The following is a 20642-nucleotide window of genomic DNA, read 5'->3' on the forward strand; positions in this document are numbered from 1 at the left end:
AACACTGGATTGCAGAATACTTGTAAGGCAGAATCCCCGACAACCCGCTCACAGACGATGAGTCTAAAGTGTACCATAATATAAAGACTATTTACAGAGCATTTACAATTGTCCAAAAAGACCATGTTTAAAATCCAAAAACATGCACATAATACACTATTTCATTTGAAATATCTATCTGTTTAATGTACATAGATCCACAAAGGATCTATAAAAGTTGTCCACTTTGGCTGGAGCCGGAGAGAAAAGGTCAAATGAAGGAGTCTGGTGGATCCATGACTCGACCAAAGGCTCCAGTACAAGCCCATAATATTGTTCAGTCCAGACGATCGTCCAATCTTGACTTTCCTCTTTATTAAAAAAATAAACAAACGTGAATACTGAAGTTATGTAACTACCTGATATTAAGTCCAAGGAGCTCAATGACTGAACTGTGTCCGCGTGAACCGGGACAGAAAAAGTGACCTGTGTGCTCTGCTTCAAGTGCTCCAAAAAAAATGCTTCTCACGTTTCCCCCGCAACAACAACAAAGCTGAGACTTCTCCCTCGTGAAGGGTGAACGTGACCATTTTTGTTAAAAGTACAGATCATTTATAATCCGAGTCTGAGATTAAAAGACGATTGAGCTTGGTTTACCGTCAAGCATGCATGGGTCACATCCTCTGCGTGTATAATAGGTTTGAAACGCTGCTCCTCTGCTTGTAATTCAGATATTTTGAAGCGTGTGATGTTATTAACCGTCTTCTTTGAAAGTAATACTTTGACATTTTAAGGGGAAAGCTTGTTCGCTGTCATGTGACGCCGTCAATTGAAACTTGAAGAGCTAAAAATATCTTTTCATTTCAACTCACATATAAGTTTATTGGGAGTTTTTTGCCACTTCCTCATTCATATATTGATAATTAGCGATGAGAGAAGACAAAACACTGCTTTTGTTCCTTTCTTCTAATTCTAGGTGAGGAGGAAAAACTAAGAATAACCTTCCCCACAAAATATCAAAGTATTTTTAGACACAGAGTATAGGCACATTTTATTTTAGAAACATAAAAGTAAGGCCCAGTTTATGTCGGAGAGAGTAATTGTTTGGCACATGTGGAAAGTAATTCACATAGTTTCGATTACAAAGTAATCTTTCCGTGAGCCCTGCTGGTTGAATTGAATTCATCATTTTTTTGTTCTTATTTTGTTTTCACACTGTTACAGCATACTACGTGGTAGAACACTATTAAGTGCCTTTTAATATATATATATATATATATATATATATATATATACATGTGTGTGTGTGTGTGTGTATTATTCCATGTGGGTTCCAAAGGAGGACTCGACTTCATCCAGCCTGAAAGGCACGGCGCTATATGAGGTCAAAGTAAGCTATTACGTATGTACAACACCTTTTTTTTTTTTTTTCCTTTTCTTCTTTTCTTCAGTAGATAAAACGCATTCACACATTCATACTTTTGCATGTTCAGATCCCTCTGTTGACAGTCAGTGTGGATCATTTGTGTGACTAACAGATCCTCGAGAGTGTGGACAGTCGGGCCGATTCACGCGCACGGAGACTTTGGCAAAGCTTATGACTGTTAACACGTGGCATAACAGCAGAGAAAATGTTGTTTCATGATGATGATGATGATACATTTGTACGTCCGTGCAGATTGGGTGCGCGCGTGTTAGCGCTACACACACACATAACCAGAGTGAAGTGTAACGCTAGTGCTAAGTGCTCCTTGTTTCATGGTGGACAACCCTCCGCACAGAACACTCTGTGAGGGGCTCGCGGCGACTGACGTTCACAGATCCCGGCGTGACTGCCACACAGTTCATGTTTAACAAAAATAACTAGAATAATGAGGAGGATGATGATGATGATTTCAAACTGGTTACAGTAAAGTACATTAAACCAGTCTGTTTTCCCCCCTCGCTGGGATTTGATTCTCTTGATTTCGATGTGTCACATCCAGAACTTTGCAGCAAAAAAAAACTAAATATATATATATATATATGTATATATATATTTATATAAAGAAGTTCCCTCCAGTGATATTCTCTCCGTGGGGGCACATCATAGTGCAGCACATCATGTCTTTATACTGAGGTTTCATGATTGACGTTTGAAAACAGATGAGGCAAAAAGGGAAACGTGGAAGTGGAAGAACGCAGTGGGGACGGAGGGAGGGGCTCAGGGCGCCGCTTCTAACGTGAATCTGTCGGGGTTGGAGTGGGGGAGAAGGAGCGGACCTTAATGGCCACCGCTGGAGCCTGGCGGGTTGTGAATCCAGTCGAGGACGATGAGCGACAAGCTGCCAATCATGAATACGATTCCCACGACCAGGAAGACGGCCGCCTGCAAAGTGAAGACAAGAACAAGAGGCGGATGAGGGATTGAATGTGCGCTGACGCACAGCGGGAGTCTGCAGAGTGTGGAACATGATACAGTGAGAAAGCTGTCGGTGTGTGTGTGTGTGTGTGTTCCTGCACTCTTACCCCGATCTTCTGTGGGGAGCGGAGCGGGATTGATTTTACCAGGCGGAGGTAAAAGGCAGCAGGTAGGATGAAGATGAGCATGGTGGCCGCAGAAGAACCTGCAACAGAAAGCAGAGGGAAATGGTTTATTCGGCCAATCAGAGAGCAGCATTCCACACCGTCACCTGATTATTGGAATTTATGTTGCGTTGAGGTAAAATAAATAAAAGATAATTAGGACAAATGAAATCATGAAGGACAACGTCCTTTTCTTTTTAAACTCAACACAATCTGGTCAAATTAGCTACTGGAGCCAAGTTGAAGTCTTTGTGACAGTTTTCAGACAATAACAACTCTTTAACTGATATATTCGGCCCATTGTTCCCTTGTTAAATATCAGAACGCTCTGTCATTGTGTGTGTTGTGAGTTTGTGTTTGCAAGTCGTTACGCACAGCTGGCACAACCTGACCGTAGAAACGCCTGTGCCTCCAGCGTTTATTTAAAAAGAAGAACAAGAACACTCATGAAATGAAGGTGCAGGCCTCAACTGCAACTGTTTTATACACAACTTATATCATTATTATTATTATTATTTGACCTTGGTGACATTTTAAAGTTTCCCCGTGACAAACCGCACATTGTACTCACCAATAAAGCCGAAGATGTCTCTGATCGTCGGGACAAAGATCACCAGCAAGTTGTTGAAGGCCAGAATCACGACGGCGATGAGCAGGTGGCGAGTCCAGCTGAACTCCCGACCGCTGAATAACAAAGTCGTGATGGAGGAGCGGATCTGTGGAATACAGAGTATTGACATTTAAAGCTTTGGCTGACACAGACTCCTTTCATTAATATTAGAACAGAATCACGTATAAGAGGTCCACAGTAGAAGACTGAAGTAAACAGAAGACTAACCAAGCATGTAATGGAACTACTACTACTAGAAAGGATGTAAACACAACTCTGTCATTTCCTGCTTCTTTTGAACTGGTTTATGCATCGAGGTTAGAGCGGGCCGAGCCGTTCTTTTTCATCTGCGCTTCAACAGCTTGGGGCTGCTGTAGAAACATGGCGGTGCAAGATAGTGGCCTCCATCATGCAAAGACCTTAAAGTACTTATTCTAAGGCTAGAAAAACCAAGAAATGTTTTATTATAAAGTGATTATTAAACCTGATGGTTGAATGATTACACCTCCTTATGGGTACACACTGGACCTTTGTGGTCCATGTCGTCTGTCTACTGTATGTCTATGTTTAACACACAAGTCGTTCCATTAACATTAACAGTCGAGTCGGCAGAGCGTCAGCTCAGCTGCCCTGTGCCTGACACTGATTCCCACACTTGGCCTTGACTGAAGTGTGTCAAGTCCTGCAAAGTTAGTGTGTGACTGAGTGTGTGACTGAGTGTGTGTGTGACTGAGTGTGTGTGTGTGTGTGTGAGAGGGAAACATGGAGAACCTGGAGATCACAGCTAAGCTGCTGGGCCACAGACAGCCTGTTGGAGCCACTAGTGGGTGAAAGGTTGGCAGGTGAAACCTGAGGCACGGGGAGCTCACAGGACGCAGGGGGGAAGGTTGAAGGGGGGCGGTGCCTGTGGGACCCATTGACAAAGGCAGGGGATTATCTCCCACAGCGCAACGGAACCATGGGATTGCATCAGCCGCCTGTGAGAGGAGGACGGCCTTGCCAGCAAGTGGGAGGTGTGTCTTTCCAAAAAGCTGCTATTGTATAAGACGCCTTTACTTCAGACGAGCCTGTCTTCCTTCCTCTTTTTAGTTACTAGTGCTAAATTCAGATAGATCAGTCGCCATGGCGACACATTTTAATCCCAGCCGTGGCAGACTCTCTTAAACAGTGTGTGTGGAGAAAGATAGAGAGAGGAGAAGGTCTGTCATTATTTAATGAGCCTGAAAAGGACAAGACTGAGCTGTACATCTGTCTCTCTGAGAGCCACTGCACCAAGAACTCCACAGGCCTTCTTTGTCTCCTTTCACGTTGAAACAAGATTCATATGCAGTTAGTTAGTGGGTGCACAGCGGAGATTAAAAAAACATTCACTGGATTTTCTGCTCTGTCAGATTGAGCCAGGCGAACTCCTTCGTGACTGTCAGGAGGCACCGCGGTGACGCCTGCCCTTTAACATGGACAGCCAAAGAAACGTCTTGTTTGACAGATACAATAATAATGATAGTTCATTTCTCCTGAAACTTCTCTCTCCCCGGTCACCAGTTGCATAATTCCGACTAAAACTCGGGCTTAGGCGTGGTATTTCTTTCCAGGGCTCCAAACTATTCAGCACTTGGCTGTTAACTGGTGCAAAGGCTTTGGAGTTCAGTGTGCGATGTTTGCACACTTTTAAACACATACACATAAACACACGGGGGTATGTGGACGGACGAGTTGTAGGCAGACAGATCTGGAATCAGCCAGGTGCTGAGACCAGAGCTGCTCCTGCAACGTTTGTCCAAACCAGAAACAGATAAAAGCAAACCTTCTCGCCTTGAACCGGTTTTTACTGAAAACAAGGGTCGTGTTTTCTTTGAGTCCAGATTTCTGCACACGTGAGAGTGCAAGTACATTCAAAACTGGAGTCGAAACCGCACATACAGAGAGAGAGAGGCACGTTGTAAAAGTCCCTTTTCATGGGTATTAATATCAACAGGAAATGGTGTCTGCGTGTTTTTAACAACAAAAGCAACGAACCATCGCTTTAAATGAGCTTCACTGCCATGTCAACAATAGTCTGCAGCATTTCAGTTCCACAATTCCACAGCTGATAGGCACACAGGTGGTGTGTGCCAAAAAACGTATCTCTGTTCCACACAAAAATACGACTTCATTTACATCACTTAATAAAGTGGAAACTTTGATGCCATTGTAGAGGTTCCCCTGAAGCTTTACAAATGCTTTATATTACACTCGATAAAGGTTATAAGTGAGAGCCAAATGTTTGAATTGACAGGTTTAAGATAACAAAGATAAGTAATTTTTTTTTACTAATATAAAGGTAATAATTAAATATGAGACACCGTTTGTCCCAGTGGTTTTAATAATTCATTATTTATTGAATTAACAATTAAAGGATTAAAAGCTTAAAGGTGATTAAAGGACACTTTTAAAGTTTACAGTATCAAGTGCTACTAATGACACGCAAAGTACATGATGGCGGCATTTTAACGTTATTACGCTGTTAGTACGCTGTTATTACGCTGTTATTACGCTCATCTGCAGACCTCTCCCATGGATTCATGAATCCAGCAAGACCCTGAGAACTGGGGCATGTTTGACTCCACACAAAGACCTTTCATTATGAACTGGATCTCGCTAAAGCCTAATCTGGCCTCCCTTTACAACTATCCTTCACGTGACTGGACAACATACACACACACACACACACACACACAGGTCCACACCTACACTTGTATTTTCAAACGCTCAGTCCTCCCACACGCACACATTCTCCCCTCTCCCATGGAGAAACTTCCCCACCTGAGCCGAGGATGGCCGCAGACAAAGCTGTTGTTAATCTCTCGACGAAGGTCAATGGCATTTCCCTTCAAGATGAAGGTCAGGCTATCTGAGGGAAGATTCTTAAATGTCAAATGGAAACTTGGCAGAGTTGACTGTGGGACGAAGTCATTCTTTTCGATCTGTGGTTAAATTATGGCGAGATGAAGCGCTGGCCAGTCGAATGAAACACACAAAACCACGGCCGTGACTCACGTTCTGCCTTTTCCATGCGGGTGTTTCTACAGTACACAAGAACCAGTTTTTAAAACAGTGTCCTAGTGAACAAGCGAGTATTAGCACAAGGTTGTGTTACTGCTCTTTTCACTGGGCTCCACCTCACCACTGCTCTTTTCGCTGCATCACCTTTCAGGCCTGTGTTCAATTACACAGCAACCCTCGTCCGTTTCCACTATAATCACACTGTCTTTACTGCGAGGGCTGCTCCAAGTCAAACCACAGAATATGGGGGTGTGTGTGTGTGTGTGTGTTTGTCACACACGAATATTCAGTACGGTAACTACATGTTTGCTGTTCCCCTGACTAGACATAATCCCAAATCACCAGTTTGTCATCCGCGTTGTATAATCTGTGTCGTGTGAAAGACACAGATCAGTGCGCGCTGACTAAATTTGGGGCGACGTGGCTGCCAACTAAATGAAATAAAGTTAACCCACATCACCCACATTTAGAGAGGTTGGCGCTCCTGCTTCCCTGCTACGCTGTCAATAAACTGCACCCCGCTCTGTCTCAATGGTTCTTTTCCTCTCCCGAGGTGGTAAACTTCCACTTCAGAGAGAGACGGGGAACCTCGGTCACATTTTCTCTCTTACGCTGTCTTCTGATGTACTTTCTCTTTGTGTGTTAATAGAATGAGGAGCTGTGTATAAGAGTAATAATTAAAGGGGGTATTATTCTTATTTCCATTTGTACAAATGCATGTTTGTGTGTGTGTGTGTGTGTGTGTGTGTGTGTGTGTGTGTGTGTGATGTCCAGCTGTGTTTTGGTCACTGCTGCATCATTCTGTCATTCCCCTGAGACTGAATCACATTGAATCTGCTGCCATCCAGTGGACACTGCCTGTAGCTACACCTCAGTCTCAATAGCAACACATCTGCTGCCATCTGGTGGCACACTAGTGTCACTACAACCACGTGGGGGAAAAAAAAAGAAAGAAAAAGACACAAGAATAAGCAGCTGCTTGTCTCGCTCTCTCCTTTTCTGTGTGTGTGTGTGTGTGTGTGTGTGTGTGTGTGTGTTACTCAGGCCAGCAGCCACTTTTCTTCTCCTTGTGTCAGATTGGGGCCAAGTTAAAATTAGACCATGACCCTATAAGGGCAGGGAAGTGAGAGGAGAGTGCTATGTGACTGAGACAAATAGTTTTGGTGGCCGGTCATCGCACACAGACTTTGACAGAGGCTTTGGCTCCATCTTGCGAAAAAAAGCCAGTGAACACTGACCAGACACGAAGAGTAAGACAGGCGTATGTGTTTGGGGATTTCAGATGACGACACGAGGAAAACTGAACAGTGTGTTCTTTTTCACCTGCCAGGAAACAAATCAGCCTCGTCCACAAAACGACTCCCAGAGAGGCTGCAGGGTTCGGTCGGTGTGTCAAGATCCTTTAAATTAATTAAAGGGTGGAGTTTGTGTTGGTGTGTTTCTGTGTGAAGCGCGTTTGTGCGCTCTGACGTCAACTGGGTTGCGCCAGCGCTCGGTGAGACAGACAACAGAGGAAGGCGGCGTGTTTGCGTGTGCTGTACTTACGGGGAAAAGCACGATGGGCACGGTCAGGGTGACGGCGGTGAGGACGGCCAAACGCACCAGCAGCAGCAGCGTGTCGAACTTATAGACCTTGGTGAAGGTGTGGAGCAACTCTGCTTCTACGCTACCTGCGGGAAAAACAACAACACCGGTTACATGAATGCAATAAAAGAGTCTGGGAACAAAGTCTGGGAGTAAGATGCTTTCACACAAAGATAAAGGGGTATACCCAGGGTTTTTGCCAAGCCACGTCACCCGCTCAAAACTGGTGATGTCACAAATGTGACGAAAGGTTACAGTCGTTACTATTTTCTAACAACACTGCACGATGAATCGATGATTACTCGATTACTAAATTCTTTTTAGACAACTATTTTGATAATCCATGAATTAGAAGTTTTTGTCATGATTAAAACAAGATTTCTGATTGTTAAAGCTTCTTAAATGTGAGTATTTTCTTCATTTCTTTGCTCTGGATAACAAAGAAATCATTAAAAGTGAATCACTTTGGTTTGTGGACATTTAAGAACATCATCATTTCCAGGTTTGACGAACACCGCTCAACATTTTTTAAGGTTTTCTGATATTTTATGGGGCAAACGATCCATCGAGACAATAATCGAGAATATGAGAATAATCGTTAGTTGCGGCTCTACTTCTTACCGTAAAATGTGAGGTAGCCAAACAGCGCCGACAGCATGTACATGACGAGCATGGCCAAGATGGACAAGTTGGAAACGTTCTGCATCTTTTTCCTGCTGCGACTGGAAAAAGGGAACACACACACACACACACACACTCTTACTCACTTTTCTCAGGTTTGGAGTTCTTGGGTCAATTTATCATCATATGCGTGACACACTGTGTATTTATCCATGGTGACACACAAATCTGAAAACCCCTCTTTTGAGTTTGGTTTGGAATTTGATGAATTCTTAGTTTTGAATGATTATTATTATGTTCCAAACTGCCTAATCATTAAGGATATAGAATCCCTGTTCACAGTTATGTTGTGGTCAATAGGAGTTTGTTTTGAGACCAACACTAAATTGTCTGTACTAAAGACAATCTGCAAGGCTTGATAATGAGTTTGTGTGCGGTGGAATTATTATTTTTTTTTAAAGTGGCAGCACACTTACTCTTTCAGCTCACTGTAGATGGGCAGGACTTCAGGGTGGCAGACGAAGGCGAAGGCCAGGATTGGCACAGTGTACGCTGTCTGTGGGAACATGGCAGAGAAATAAACACATTACAGACACATTAAAGACACCAAACAGTCATGCAGACAGAAAACCACAGTCCACAATCCCAGGGACACATCCTGGACAGGTCACCAGTCCATAGACAAACACTCTCACCTACAGAGTGTCCAATTCCCCTAATCCTCAAATCTGCATGTGTTTGGACTGGGGGAAGAAACGGGAGAACCCGTTTCAAAATTCTAATCATTTTAGTGTTGTCAGAGTGACAGGTTTTGAAATAAAATCACACACAGAGAGTTTTAAAAAAAAAGAAGAAACATTATTTAATGGATTTAATGGTTTAGAGTGAGGTTTAATAGCAGCTTCACTCTGGCTACTGACAGGTTGGGCACCTTTTAAATCTTTCATTAAGCCTTAAAGATCAGGAACACACTGAACACACAGGAACTTTCTGCTATGGCTGTTGTGTAAACTAAAAGTATGTCATATTCATGATTTGTGATATAAAAAAAAACTCCACACACCCTAAAAAACCCAACCTTAAACAAACATGCCTCTGCAAATGCTTGGTGCTTTGTTAGCTTTGAATAGCGTGTACATTCCTCTGTTTAATTCCATTGATGACAAACTGACAGTTGGTTAATACAGTGTTGACGTCTTCTTGTGTTGAGACTGAACATGAAACAACCTCTTAACGTGTCAGTGAGAGGTTGCACCGCCGAGCCCACTCTACCTGTGAGTTGAAGATGAAATATTTGGGCGTGCACTTCTCGTCGTCATCGGGGTGAGGCTCGAAGTGGACGCCGGTGGAGTGGTGAGCGTCGGGGCTGCCCGGCACCGACGGGGAAACATCAGCACGGGAGAACTCCATGGAATGGTTTAGCGCGTACATCCCCGACATGTCCGAGGAGTTCATGCTGAGGTTGGACGAGTGGTGGCTCAGGAAAGGCAGAGGACAGGGCACCTGCGTCTTTTTGTAGATAATCTGGAAAATAACCACGCAGAGTTATGGTCTCTACGCTGTAATCATTTTTTTGAAACTGTCAAATTTATCAGAGAGTGAAACAAAACACCAGCACAACAAGTTAATATAGTTAAGGTGCATTTCTACCACGGTGGGAAAACAAAGAGGATTGTTTTTAACTAATAATGCCAGCATCTTATTATTCTTTATCTATTAGCAGGCTACACTTTTTCACAATGGTATGATATATAGTAGGTGACACGGCGATCACTATACAGCCATCACACATGCAAACGAGTGATGGGAAGTCGGGCTCTTTTCAAAGATTCGGCTCATTTGACAGCTCCTAAATCACTGAGTCTCACTCAGAGCCTTCTATTTTAGCCTAATTTAGCATTTATGAATGGTTTGTGCGTTGGTACGCAGCTTTTTAATCAGTGTTTTCATAAAAGCCTTATTCTTATAACTGAACCAACCATCCTAACCCTGCACCGAGCTTCACAGTCTCCAATATCTTTGAAATGCAGCCAGATGCTGCTTCTCTTTCGGTTTCCGCTCATTTCTTCTTGAGCTTGCATTTAAATCTGGTTCCCCCCACACCCCCGCCATCTCTCTGTCGCTCTGTATGAAGCTGGCCTGTACCACCACACTGGCTATCTTCGAAGGGTCTGCCCCTTTCCTTCTTTTACATAATGGTATGATCCTAGTCTCTCCTCGCATGGCCTTGGCCACAAGGTGTGCCCATCGAAATAAAAAGTCCCGCTCCTGCCTACATGGATTCTCTTTCGCTGCAAAGAAGGCGACTCCTCACGGACGACACATCACTAACGCAAACCCAGAACAGGGGGGTACCCTTTCCAACTCTCTAAAATCAAAAAGCAAATAATTACGTTCACATACCAAACCAAACCGAACTATCCTGCTTTGGTTGAAACAAGGACTAATGTGTGAAAAAGAGAGCGAGACTTGTTTGCTAGTAAACACTGAAGTCTTCTCCATTTGTGGAGACTAACTGATGTTTTTAATCCAGTCTGACTGTGCATAAGTGTGTGTGTCAGTGTGCACGTCTGTTGGCTCAGAGGACAGATAGAGGAAGATTTTGACAGAGGAAAAACGGTGTGTTGATCGGCGTTGGCAGCTACAAATAAATCAAATTATGGGCACTGAGAAGTGTAAAAATACTTTCTGTTCACTGTGAAACTGCAGACGGTCAGAGAAAGAGCGAGGGAGAGCGAGAGACCCCATCCTTTAAGCAGACACTGCTGGTTTTTCCTGGCACAGAGAATGTGACAGAGGATCCCCCCCCCCTCTCTCTCTCTGCAGTGGAAGTTTACTGCCTCAGAGAGGAGAGTGGAAAAAACCCAGTCAGGACGATAGAGCGCATCACAGAGCGCTTTCGTGGAAACGTTCCTCTAAATGTGATGTGTTGTGTGATTGATAAGGTGAAGAAAAAAAATCCTGTCTGTCTGCCTGGGTCACCGAGTTAATACGATGTGGCCACATCAGGCTTTAAAATCAACATGTTGACCAGTCCATAATGTCACACTGTGAGGAGGCTGAACTTACCACAGCCAGGAAGAAGACCATGCAGGTGAGGGAGAAGCCACTGGTATAGCCCAGGTAACCTACCGAGGAGCGAGAGAGAGAAAGAGAAAAGAATCAGCAATGACATCTGTGGCCTTCAGTCACATCAGCTGTCTATTTTAAAATAAACGTCACATCCAATTCTCAGATGTCACCAAAAACCGACCTTTAAGCATCAGCTCAGATATCAGAACACAAGGAAACGAATGCTTGTGAGCGGGGCTGCAACAACCTTCACTAAATCAATCAAGTTCCTCTTAAACGCTTCTGGTTTCTTTGCTCCATATGAACAAAAAATAAAGCATTAGAAACATTTCCATTTGTGGACACAACAAGTTGTTTGAGAACATCATCATTTAAAGGTTTGGGAAACACTAACCAACCTTTTCTGACGTGTTATGGACCAAACAACTACTAATCCAGAAAACAATGAATGGATTGAGTTGCAACTCTACTTCAATAGCTTCATCACCAACACTGTTGTGGCTTATCAAAGTCAGTATCAGCTCAGGGAGGTCTTAAGTCAGTGCCCATTATCTGAATGTCATCATCTGGGCCATTGAACTCCCATATGCTGCGTGTCAGGACTGAGACGAGTAGAAACACGTTTGCTTAGTGTGTTCCATCTGAGTGTCTGAGCTGACCTCACGCTAAACTGCAGTGTTACATTACTGGAACTCCGGAGTTGACCGAGCTGACTAAGGGCTCGACTAGTGTTACGTTACCGGCGCATGCGCGGAGCCGCTTTCGGGGCAGCTGCTCGATCACGGACGCACTGAGACCTTTGGCTTCAGGCTTCATCAAGTGAACATTAGCCCTTATTAGGAGTCAGTCGGTACGTTTCCATGTGCACTTAACGTGAGCTATGCTTGTTGTTGAATTTGGACTACTGTTCTTCTCCCCAGAATCACTAGCAGGCAAACTATTGACCGACTGTCCGCCTCTGCGTCGCTAGGTGGCGATATTGACCTATTACATAACACACGAGAAGCACTTTGTTAGCAAGTTGTTAGCATGCCAAGCGCCACTCTCTGTATGTCCACCGACTTATTATATTGAGTTCTATTCATTGACAGAGCATGAAGTCAGACTACTCAGTTAGTCTGACTAACACTAGTGTCATGTAAATATACAGATGTTACACATCGGCAAATTTGTTAGTTGTTTGTTTTGGGAGTCACTTTTTGTCATTTCCTGTTTTATTTTGGTGAGGGTTTAGGGTTTCCTGTTGGTCTACACTTCATCTACCTTGTCCTTGTCTTGTCTGATTACCTTGAGTGTTTGCACCTGGTGTCATTCCCTGATTGTCAGCACCTGGTCCACTTTCCCTTTGCCCTTCTTAAGTCACTCATCTCCCTTCGTCCTCTGTCTCCATGTTCTTCGTGACCTTGTTCATGTTTAGAGTGTTGAATCAAGTTGATGTAGTTTACGTTTTCTGGTTATAGGTTTGTTTTTCCGCCTTTTCTCTTGCCTTCGGCATTCTTTTTTGTTTTTTTGTTCGTGTTTTTGAGCGAGCAAAAAAAGCCTCATTTTAGATTTTACGTATCTGTCTCGTGCCTATTGGATCCAAGCTCTGTTGTACGAACCCTGACAAAAGCTTAAATATTAATCTAAAGACAACTTGAGTTCTAATCTTACTTAATCCTTACCAAGATTCTTCAGGAGAGACAGGGGCAGAATGATTCCAATTGACACAAACACCACCAGGTAGTTTCCGTTCATGTACCATTCACTGCAAACATGAAACACGGGTTAAGATCAGGGCAGATGATACTACATACGTGTACTTAACAGCGCACACACACACAGAGAAACACACACACTAACTCACTCACCCGGAGTTTTCTTGTAAACCCAAAAAGGCCCGGATCACCTCAGGCAGCTCATACTTCACGATAAAGAGGTAGCTGGATATTGCTGCAGAACGACAACAGGGAAAATGTGTGTTGTTTTTACTCGATATATATATATATATATATATAACTCAGACAATGTAAAGGGGAAAAGGTTTTCAAGTATCTTAGTAAGTCCTCTAATGGTTGAATGAAGAATCTTTTTGTTTTGTTTTGTTGTTCTGTCGAACGTGTTGCCCCTAAAATCATAATCATAAAGTTCTTTTGTTGGTCTTTGTACAATAAACGCACAAAATAAGTCATTACCTCCGATGTTTTGCATGGTGATGGACACAAAAGCAGCCATTTTCCCCGGCCAGCCGAATGCTCTCTCCCCCAGCTTTTCATAGATGAGGGATCCTGCCAGAACAGAACAGAAGTAGATGAAGAAGATTAAAAAAATAATAAATAATGATGCAATAACAATGAAGGTTTTACTGTGAGACTATCTGATGCAAAATACTGCGGAGCAGAAAGTACTTCACTAGCAGTAGTTTAAATTTCTGGTATTGTGAGCTTACTTTCTGTCAAAAAAACTTTATTCTCCTTATCTTCCATGACTGCTGTTCCATATTTTCATTTTGTACTCATTATTACTCGTGTTTAAAATAATCCTGGACCACTTTTGTGGGTCCTGACCCCCAGGGTAAAGAAACCAGCAGTAACTTTCTACATCAGTCGTATAGGAAACCGCCGAGTTTGGGAGTTGTGTGGAATACCAACCTCCTTCTTTTGACGCCACAAGGAGAAGGTGTACAGAATACAGGGAGAGAATGGCAACGGCGATGAGGAGGATTCTGCAAAGAGATGGAAAGCAAAGTTTGATGCTAGGTGCAACACAGTAAAACATCAGGTTTATAACCCCATTCCCACTGGTCAAAAAATGGGAATTTAAATCCTGGTTTAACTGGGAATGTGTTGAATCAGCATCTACTCCCAGTTCAAATGGAAGTGTTGGCGTAAAAGTGATGAATACCAAGTTAATTTAATGTACAGCAGAGGGAGGTTAAAAGGATTTGGATGAGAAACAATTCAAAAAACATATTTTATATTTTATCAAATATATCATTCAAAAGAAAAAAAATAACTGTCAGAAGTGGGATTTGAACCCACGCCTCCAGAGGAGACTGCGGCCTAAACGCAGCGCCTTAGACCACTCGGCCATCCTGACTGATGATAACCAGCAAAACTATGACTCAGCAACTTCAGGTGTCATCAAACACACATCAAGGACTCGTGAGTCACGCAGCAGCTGCTCAGATGTGTTCACTGCTGTGTGGTTTTAAAAGCTTATGGTTCCCTGCTCCATCTCGACTGTGTTTCAGCGACATGACAGCGCCTACGTTTTAAGACGTTCCTGCAACTTTGCCCGCTCATGAACAGGCCACCCAGCAAAGGTGCTTGGATGGTGGACAGAGTTGGTGGGATTGAGAGGGTGTAAGGTGACGGAGAGGGGTGTCAGATTTTGGAAGTCATTCGTGCACGGGACAGTGTTGGTCGTGCACTTGAGGGCAGAGGGTACAAAGGTTCACGCTCTGATTGCCTCCAAGAATAAATGTAACCTCGCAGTGACTAATTTTAAGTTACACTCTGTGCAAAATGGAATGTTTTCAAACAAAGCTGCATCTATGTGCTTGGCTTCCTGAGTCAGGAAGTCCTTTCAACTTCTTTGTAGTTACGTGCTTTTACCTTGAAATGTAGAGATTCCACTGGCCACAGCCTTGACTTCTTCTTATCAGTATGCATGCTATCAAATAGCCAATCTAACTGTGTCAAGTGCATTTGATAAACGTAACTCATTTTCCATTACCTCATCATTTACTCAGTGTGATCAAAAATGTTCTGCCTTGTCACAAAAAGCATGCATTATTGTTTCTTTCATCTCGCTTCGATCGCAACTTACGAAAAGAGAACGATGCCAGTGTTGGACATGGCGTAAGACAGGCCCAGGATGCCGCTGCCCATGATGGCATTACTCAAGTTGAAGACAGACATCCCGAAGGAGGTGTGACCTGGATGCTGAAGAGAGAGAGAGGGAGCGGGGGAGAAAAATCTGTTTAAGACGGGTGAACCACGCACAAGAAACCTTTGGCTTTGAAATACAGTTACAGATTATACTCTACGGTAGGAAAACAAACTGATGACATCAGTGTTGTGATCTGTGAATTTTCTTACATATTCGTCATGATAATCTTCATATTTCTTCTTCCTCATCATCCCATTTGTCAAGAACTTCTGGCTTTCTCCATCATCAATGTCGTCAGTGAACTGGCTGTGAGGACCGAGAAAGAATCAGTGTCGGCAGATGCTTGAAAAGAAGGCACTTTATGACTCTTTATGCAATATACACTATATATACTGTATACATGCATAGATATATATCTAAACTATTGATACAAATTGTAATTTTTGCTCTTTTAATGACCTGCTAGAATGAATCCATTCATTTGAATTAACATTTACCATCTCCAAACAAATATTACAAGCTTCCATTCCTTGTCTATAACCAAATAATATATCCTTGACTGTACACTTGCTGGTTTAATCAGGTGTCTCTTTTACGATCCATGGAGACAGTAGTTGCGGCTTATACAGAAAAGTATTAGTAGGTCCAAAATATATAACCAGAGTTACAGTGTCACATGAAGCCGTTTGGAGTCAACACATTTGGAAATGTGACCTGCTGACCTGCTTATGGTGGCCTTCTCTGCCTCTATGTAGCGGTCGTCCAGGCTGTCGTTGCTCTCATCATCAGCCTCCGTGCAGACTTTTCTAAGCTCCATGTGATCCATAGCTCCTGGCATAGCGGTGCACAGGACGATACAAGGCAGAGAAATTCCGTTTTTTTACAATCTCGGGGCAAAGATGTCGACAAGGCGGAGATACTTCTGGAAATAACTAACAAACAAACAGACAAAACAAGGGAGGAAAGAGTCAGTGACGCAAAGTTCAAACCTCACTTCAGATTCAAAGTGCTGTTCAGAGACTTTATTATGATTCAAACATTTTAAGAGGTGGACACAGATAATCGTGGTATGACCTCAGATTCTAGTCGAAAGCAAAGATCATAAGAAAAGCGATTTGCAACTGCATAATAATCTATTCTCTGGTCTCACTGTCCACAATGGGCCCTTTTGGCCTTGATGAAGAACAGGGCCCCTCTCCACTGTAAACCAGTCAATCTCATTTCCTGGAAGTATGAGGGTGTTTGTTATGTTACCTCGCGGAGGAGAGTTAGCACATGACGCAATCATACTGCCCCGAAATCAGCTTTACCAACACTAACAAGGCAGAAGTCATGTATGTTACTGCTATTTTTCATCTTTATACCACCTTGATTTATGGTATTAATGGTCCTATGTACTTTGTATATAACAACTGAGTAAAAACACATGAATGACAAACAAAAGGCATCATTATGCCGAACCTGATGCCTTCTCAAGGACATGACCAGCCGATGCTGACGCAAACAGATGACTGGCTGGTGTTAAGTCAACAAACCCTAAAACCAGGTTAAAGACACATTCATGAGGCCGCCCGACCACAGCCTTCTTCAACAGAAAAAGAAACGCATTATATAGGGGTTACATAATAGTCAACTTATGTAAGTAGGACAGGACCAGCACAGGACAGGGAGTGGAATATTTAAGGCCAAGCTAGTCTATGTATAGGGGCTGCTGGACTTACAGGCTTGGAAGGAAAAATCTCAAACCTGACAAACTAACAAAACAAAACCCCACGGCAGCTTAATTTGACTGTAATTTTGTTTAGTTTTTCCGGAGAGGTCGGAACATTCTCCTTGACAATATTCCAGGGGGGGACGTTATGTGTGTGGGACCAGTGCAGCTTATCCCTTCACAACAGACATGTGAGACAAACACACTGTAAAAACGTTCAGTAAAAATTCAGGTGAGCCAGGTTATATGTTCTTCGGCAAATTCTGCCCGGACACAGTCGACTGGACCCGTGAAAAACACCGAGCACTGACCGCGTAGCTTCTAACGCTCATAAGAGGAACAAGGAAAAACAGCACGCTAACAGGCGCGCGCCTCGACACAGCACAAGCACAGCTACAAGCAGGTCAGCAGAGACGATGGGACGAGAATTTGTCCAGGACTTTGTGGCAGACAATAGTCTAGAAAAGCTAAGAAGCTACGGTCATTTCCGGTGAAATCATGCAAACAACGAGGAGGCGTGGCTTGAACAGTAGCCTCTGTGTTAAAGAACACCATAATATGCTAGAAAGCGATTTCTAACAGTCAGACATGTTTTGTCTGAAGTTATGTACTTCTGGACTAAAAGCACATGTTTTAACATTACATTACATTACATTACATGTCATTTAGCAGACGCTTTTATCCAAAGCGACTTACAATAAGTGCATTTAAACATTTGGGTACAAACAAGAGCTAGAAGTAAGTAAGAGCTTCAAATAAGTCAAACTATAAAGTGCTAGTCATAAATGTGTATAAGCAAGTCTTTTGTTTTTAATGTCGTCGTCTCAGTCAACGTAAATAAATGTATACATTTATTGTACTGCATTTTATTAATTCACATTCTAAGACAATGTTTGCAGGTACAATAAGAGTTCAGAAAAATCTAAGAAAAACTTAAGTGTCAATTACAGCAAATGCCGATTAAAGAAAAAACTCGCTGAATTGCAGAGTCATTTAATCTGGAGGTAAATACCAAATGAACACATCCCCACTGGTAAAAAAAACCCATTTAAACTATGGATTAAACAGGTCTGTGGACCAGTGGGAATGAGGTAAGAAACTGTCTTGTTTAGGAAATTGTTGCACAGCAGGATCTTTGCATCACAAGTGTTTACAGTAGACGATGGAAACCAGTATGTACCAAAAGTATACACTGCATATAATGTCAGAGGTGTTAAATACCCCACTTGGTTTAGACAGTTTGACCCACAGGAGAAGGCTCTCCTTTTAAATAGTCTGCTGTTTTCATTTCAGAAGAATGCAGCTTTCGAGTGCAATATCCCAGAGCCAACACAGATTTAGTGGCCGCATTACCGTTAACAACTACATCACACACACCAGTACATCTAATCTCTCAGTGTCACACGCTGCTGTGTGGCGGGAGACAACCGCTGACTCTTTCCGCACATCTCACTGCCAGGAGGATTAACCTGGCTGAACTTTATCATTCTATTCATTCAAGGAACGTCTGTCTGTCTGTCTGTCTGTCTGTCTGTCAGCCTGTGTCCATGTGGCTTTGATGCTGACTCAGTTGAAGCGCCGGATGCTCAGCCGGTGAGCGACGCTGCATGTGTTCTTTCATTGACTTAGAACTACATACCATTAAAGTATAGTTCCTGTCCGTTTGTCCGATCTATCTATAAATGCAAGGAACGTCTGTCTGTGTCGTCTTCGGTACACTCTGTGTTAAAGGGTTTGAAGCCATTGTTGTTAATAAGATAGTCACTCATTTGGCAGTTTGCCTCGCAGCAAGGAAGACAGACACCTGATGTAGATCAGACTTCACACCAGCAATTAACACAATGCATGCAAACTAGAGTTTGAATGGCCACTTCTCGCATTTTCTTAAGGCTTTCACAGCTGTAAATGAGGAATTCAGAGCCCATTTGCAAACTAGATCAAACCCACATACAAAAACAGAAGAAACAACTGTAAACAATGAGACTGCGGAGAGGAGGGAGGAGACGCTTCTAACTTTTGCAATGACTGGTATTTCGCAGGAACACAGAAACTACGACTACTATGAATTCTGCAAGGGAATACTCTATGTCTGAGCAATTCATTGAACTACACAGGCTGTAATGTAGGCATTTTATTTTTGAGATTCTTCTATGTTACATGCCAGTTGCCAGAAAATGCAATACAGATACTTCTCACTGAATTGTCTCCTGTGGAAATGTCCCATCTTCTTGTGAATTAGATAACACAGTTTAGTTACATTGCGACTCTATTGCAATAGAAAAAAGAAAGAAAGTAGGAGATGAATGGTCTTCTTCGGCTTAATTTAGTTACACAACATCATGCATTTTCATCTCTACAATAAATAATACAACTACATTTTAAGAAAGAACAACAAGAGATTAATCTAGTCTGAAACAATCAAACTCATATATCCTCCACCCAAACAAAGTCTTGCATCAGCCAACCACTTCTGTGCAGTTGGCTCTTGCCTGCAACAGTTCAACATTCTGCAGTAAATCAAGAAAACTGAAAGCAAGGGGAGGGGGAAAAAAAGGCATTTGCTCCAAAAACCTACAGTTTACAGAAGAAAGTCCTCGTGTAAGACGACACTTCCCTTTGGAAATCTGTGACTGAAAGACTATTTTCATGCACAATGAAGCAAAGCTTTGAGAGAAAGCGTGTATACTCACTTCTTATTATCAAGAAAGTTCCCTTTTCTGTCCCCTACGCTTTCTTTTTTGAGGATTTTGTGATAACAAAGTAGGATGTATGCTACAACAGAAGTGTGAGGAGCCGCAGCAGCTCTTCAGTAACTCAGGTGAAAATACAGGCTTTTAAAATGGAGGAGGGAGGGCCTCTCTCAACCAATGAGGACAGACAGTTTGCATAGGCCGCTCCCTTGAGCATGGTTGTAACCACATAGATATAAACATGTCTGGTTCAACAGAAGAGAGCAAGAAGGCCAATGGAGGGGAAAATAACTGAGGTACCAACAAGAGGGGCGCCTCTAGGTGATAATGAATGGACAAAGAGAGAGAGAATCTTAGGACACAATGTCCATCCCCATCAGACTGAGGACACTATATGTTATATACCCACTGTTGCTTCAACCTGGGATCACATGACAACTATATGACCACCCAGTTTTAAGCGGATGCTAAGTGTCCACATCGGACGTGCTCATGTGTATCGACCTACAATGAACTCGCGAGCCGAAGACGGTGATCTCCCACACAGACCACCGGCTCTAACGTCACTGTACCACCTCTTGTGAAACACACACAAAGACAGATTGTTTGTTCATGCAGCTGCACACACACACACACACACATGCACACACACACACAAGACCCAGAGATACCCAGCTGCACTGTGGACAATAGTCAGAGGCTTAGGGTGTAGGTTGTGCCCACTGACTGACCAATGAGAGAATCGGCAGACAGTGTTGTTGGGATGTCACTTTGCCCGAGGCCACATTCACGTCAAGGATAAAGCGTTATCTCTGTCTACTTTTGTGATTCAGCCCCAATGAAAGTCAAAGACGGCGATGTTTTCCTCAACAGGAGACAATAACTGAGTAAATCC

The 20642-nt window shown here is 43.0% G+C and overlaps 1 protein-coding gene and 1 non-coding gene across 3 annotated transcripts in view; both read right to left on the reverse strand.

Annotated features, from left to right (window-relative positions):
- Positions 1-2212: 2212 nt before the first annotated feature.
- slc38a4 (solute carrier family 38 member 4) overlaps positions 2213-20642 on the reverse strand; it is a 28857-nt gene continuing 10427 nt past the window's right edge. Inside the window, exons 1-16 of one of the 2 annotated variants that reach the window (XM_044021785.1) lie at positions 19748-19875; positions 16069-16278; positions 15556-15652; positions 15284-15399; positions 14104-14177; positions 13648-13740; positions 13324-13405; positions 13138-13220; positions 11471-11529; positions 9674-9925; positions 8878-8957; positions 8402-8502; positions 7742-7866; positions 3116-3260; positions 2488-2585; positions 2219-2347 (exon numbers count right to left, since the gene is read on the reverse strand). In XM_044021785.1, coding sequence (XP_043877720.1) covers positions 2243-2347; positions 2488-2585; positions 3116-3260; positions 7742-7866; positions 8402-8502; positions 8878-8957; positions 9674-9925; positions 11471-11529; positions 13138-13220; positions 13324-13405; positions 13648-13740; positions 14104-14177; positions 15284-15399; positions 15556-15652; positions 16069-16184 — 1626 coding nt within the window. In that variant the 5' untranslated portion in view covers positions 16185-16278; positions 19748-19875 and the 3' untranslated portion in view covers positions 2219-2242. Of the gene's footprint in view, positions 2348-2487; positions 2586-3115; positions 3261-7741; positions 7867-8401; positions 8503-8877; positions 8958-9673; positions 9926-11470; positions 11530-13137; positions 13221-13323; positions 13406-13647; positions 13741-14103; positions 14178-15283; positions 15400-15555; positions 15653-16068; positions 16279-19747; positions 19876-20642 lie in introns of those variants that run through there. The other variant, XM_044021784.1, reaches the window with a different exon arrangement.
- On the reverse strand, positions 14469-14551 carry trnal-uag. The gene has a single exon. It is a non-coding gene; the product is annotated as a tRNA-Leu (tRNA).

The sequence above is a fragment of the Solea senegalensis genome, linkage group LG3 (assembly GCF_019176455.1).
Source record: "Solea senegalensis isolate Sse05_10M linkage group LG3, IFAPA_SoseM_1, whole genome shotgun sequence".
Classification (NCBI taxonomy): Eukaryota; Metazoa; Chordata; class Actinopteri; order Pleuronectiformes; family Soleidae; genus Solea; species Solea senegalensis.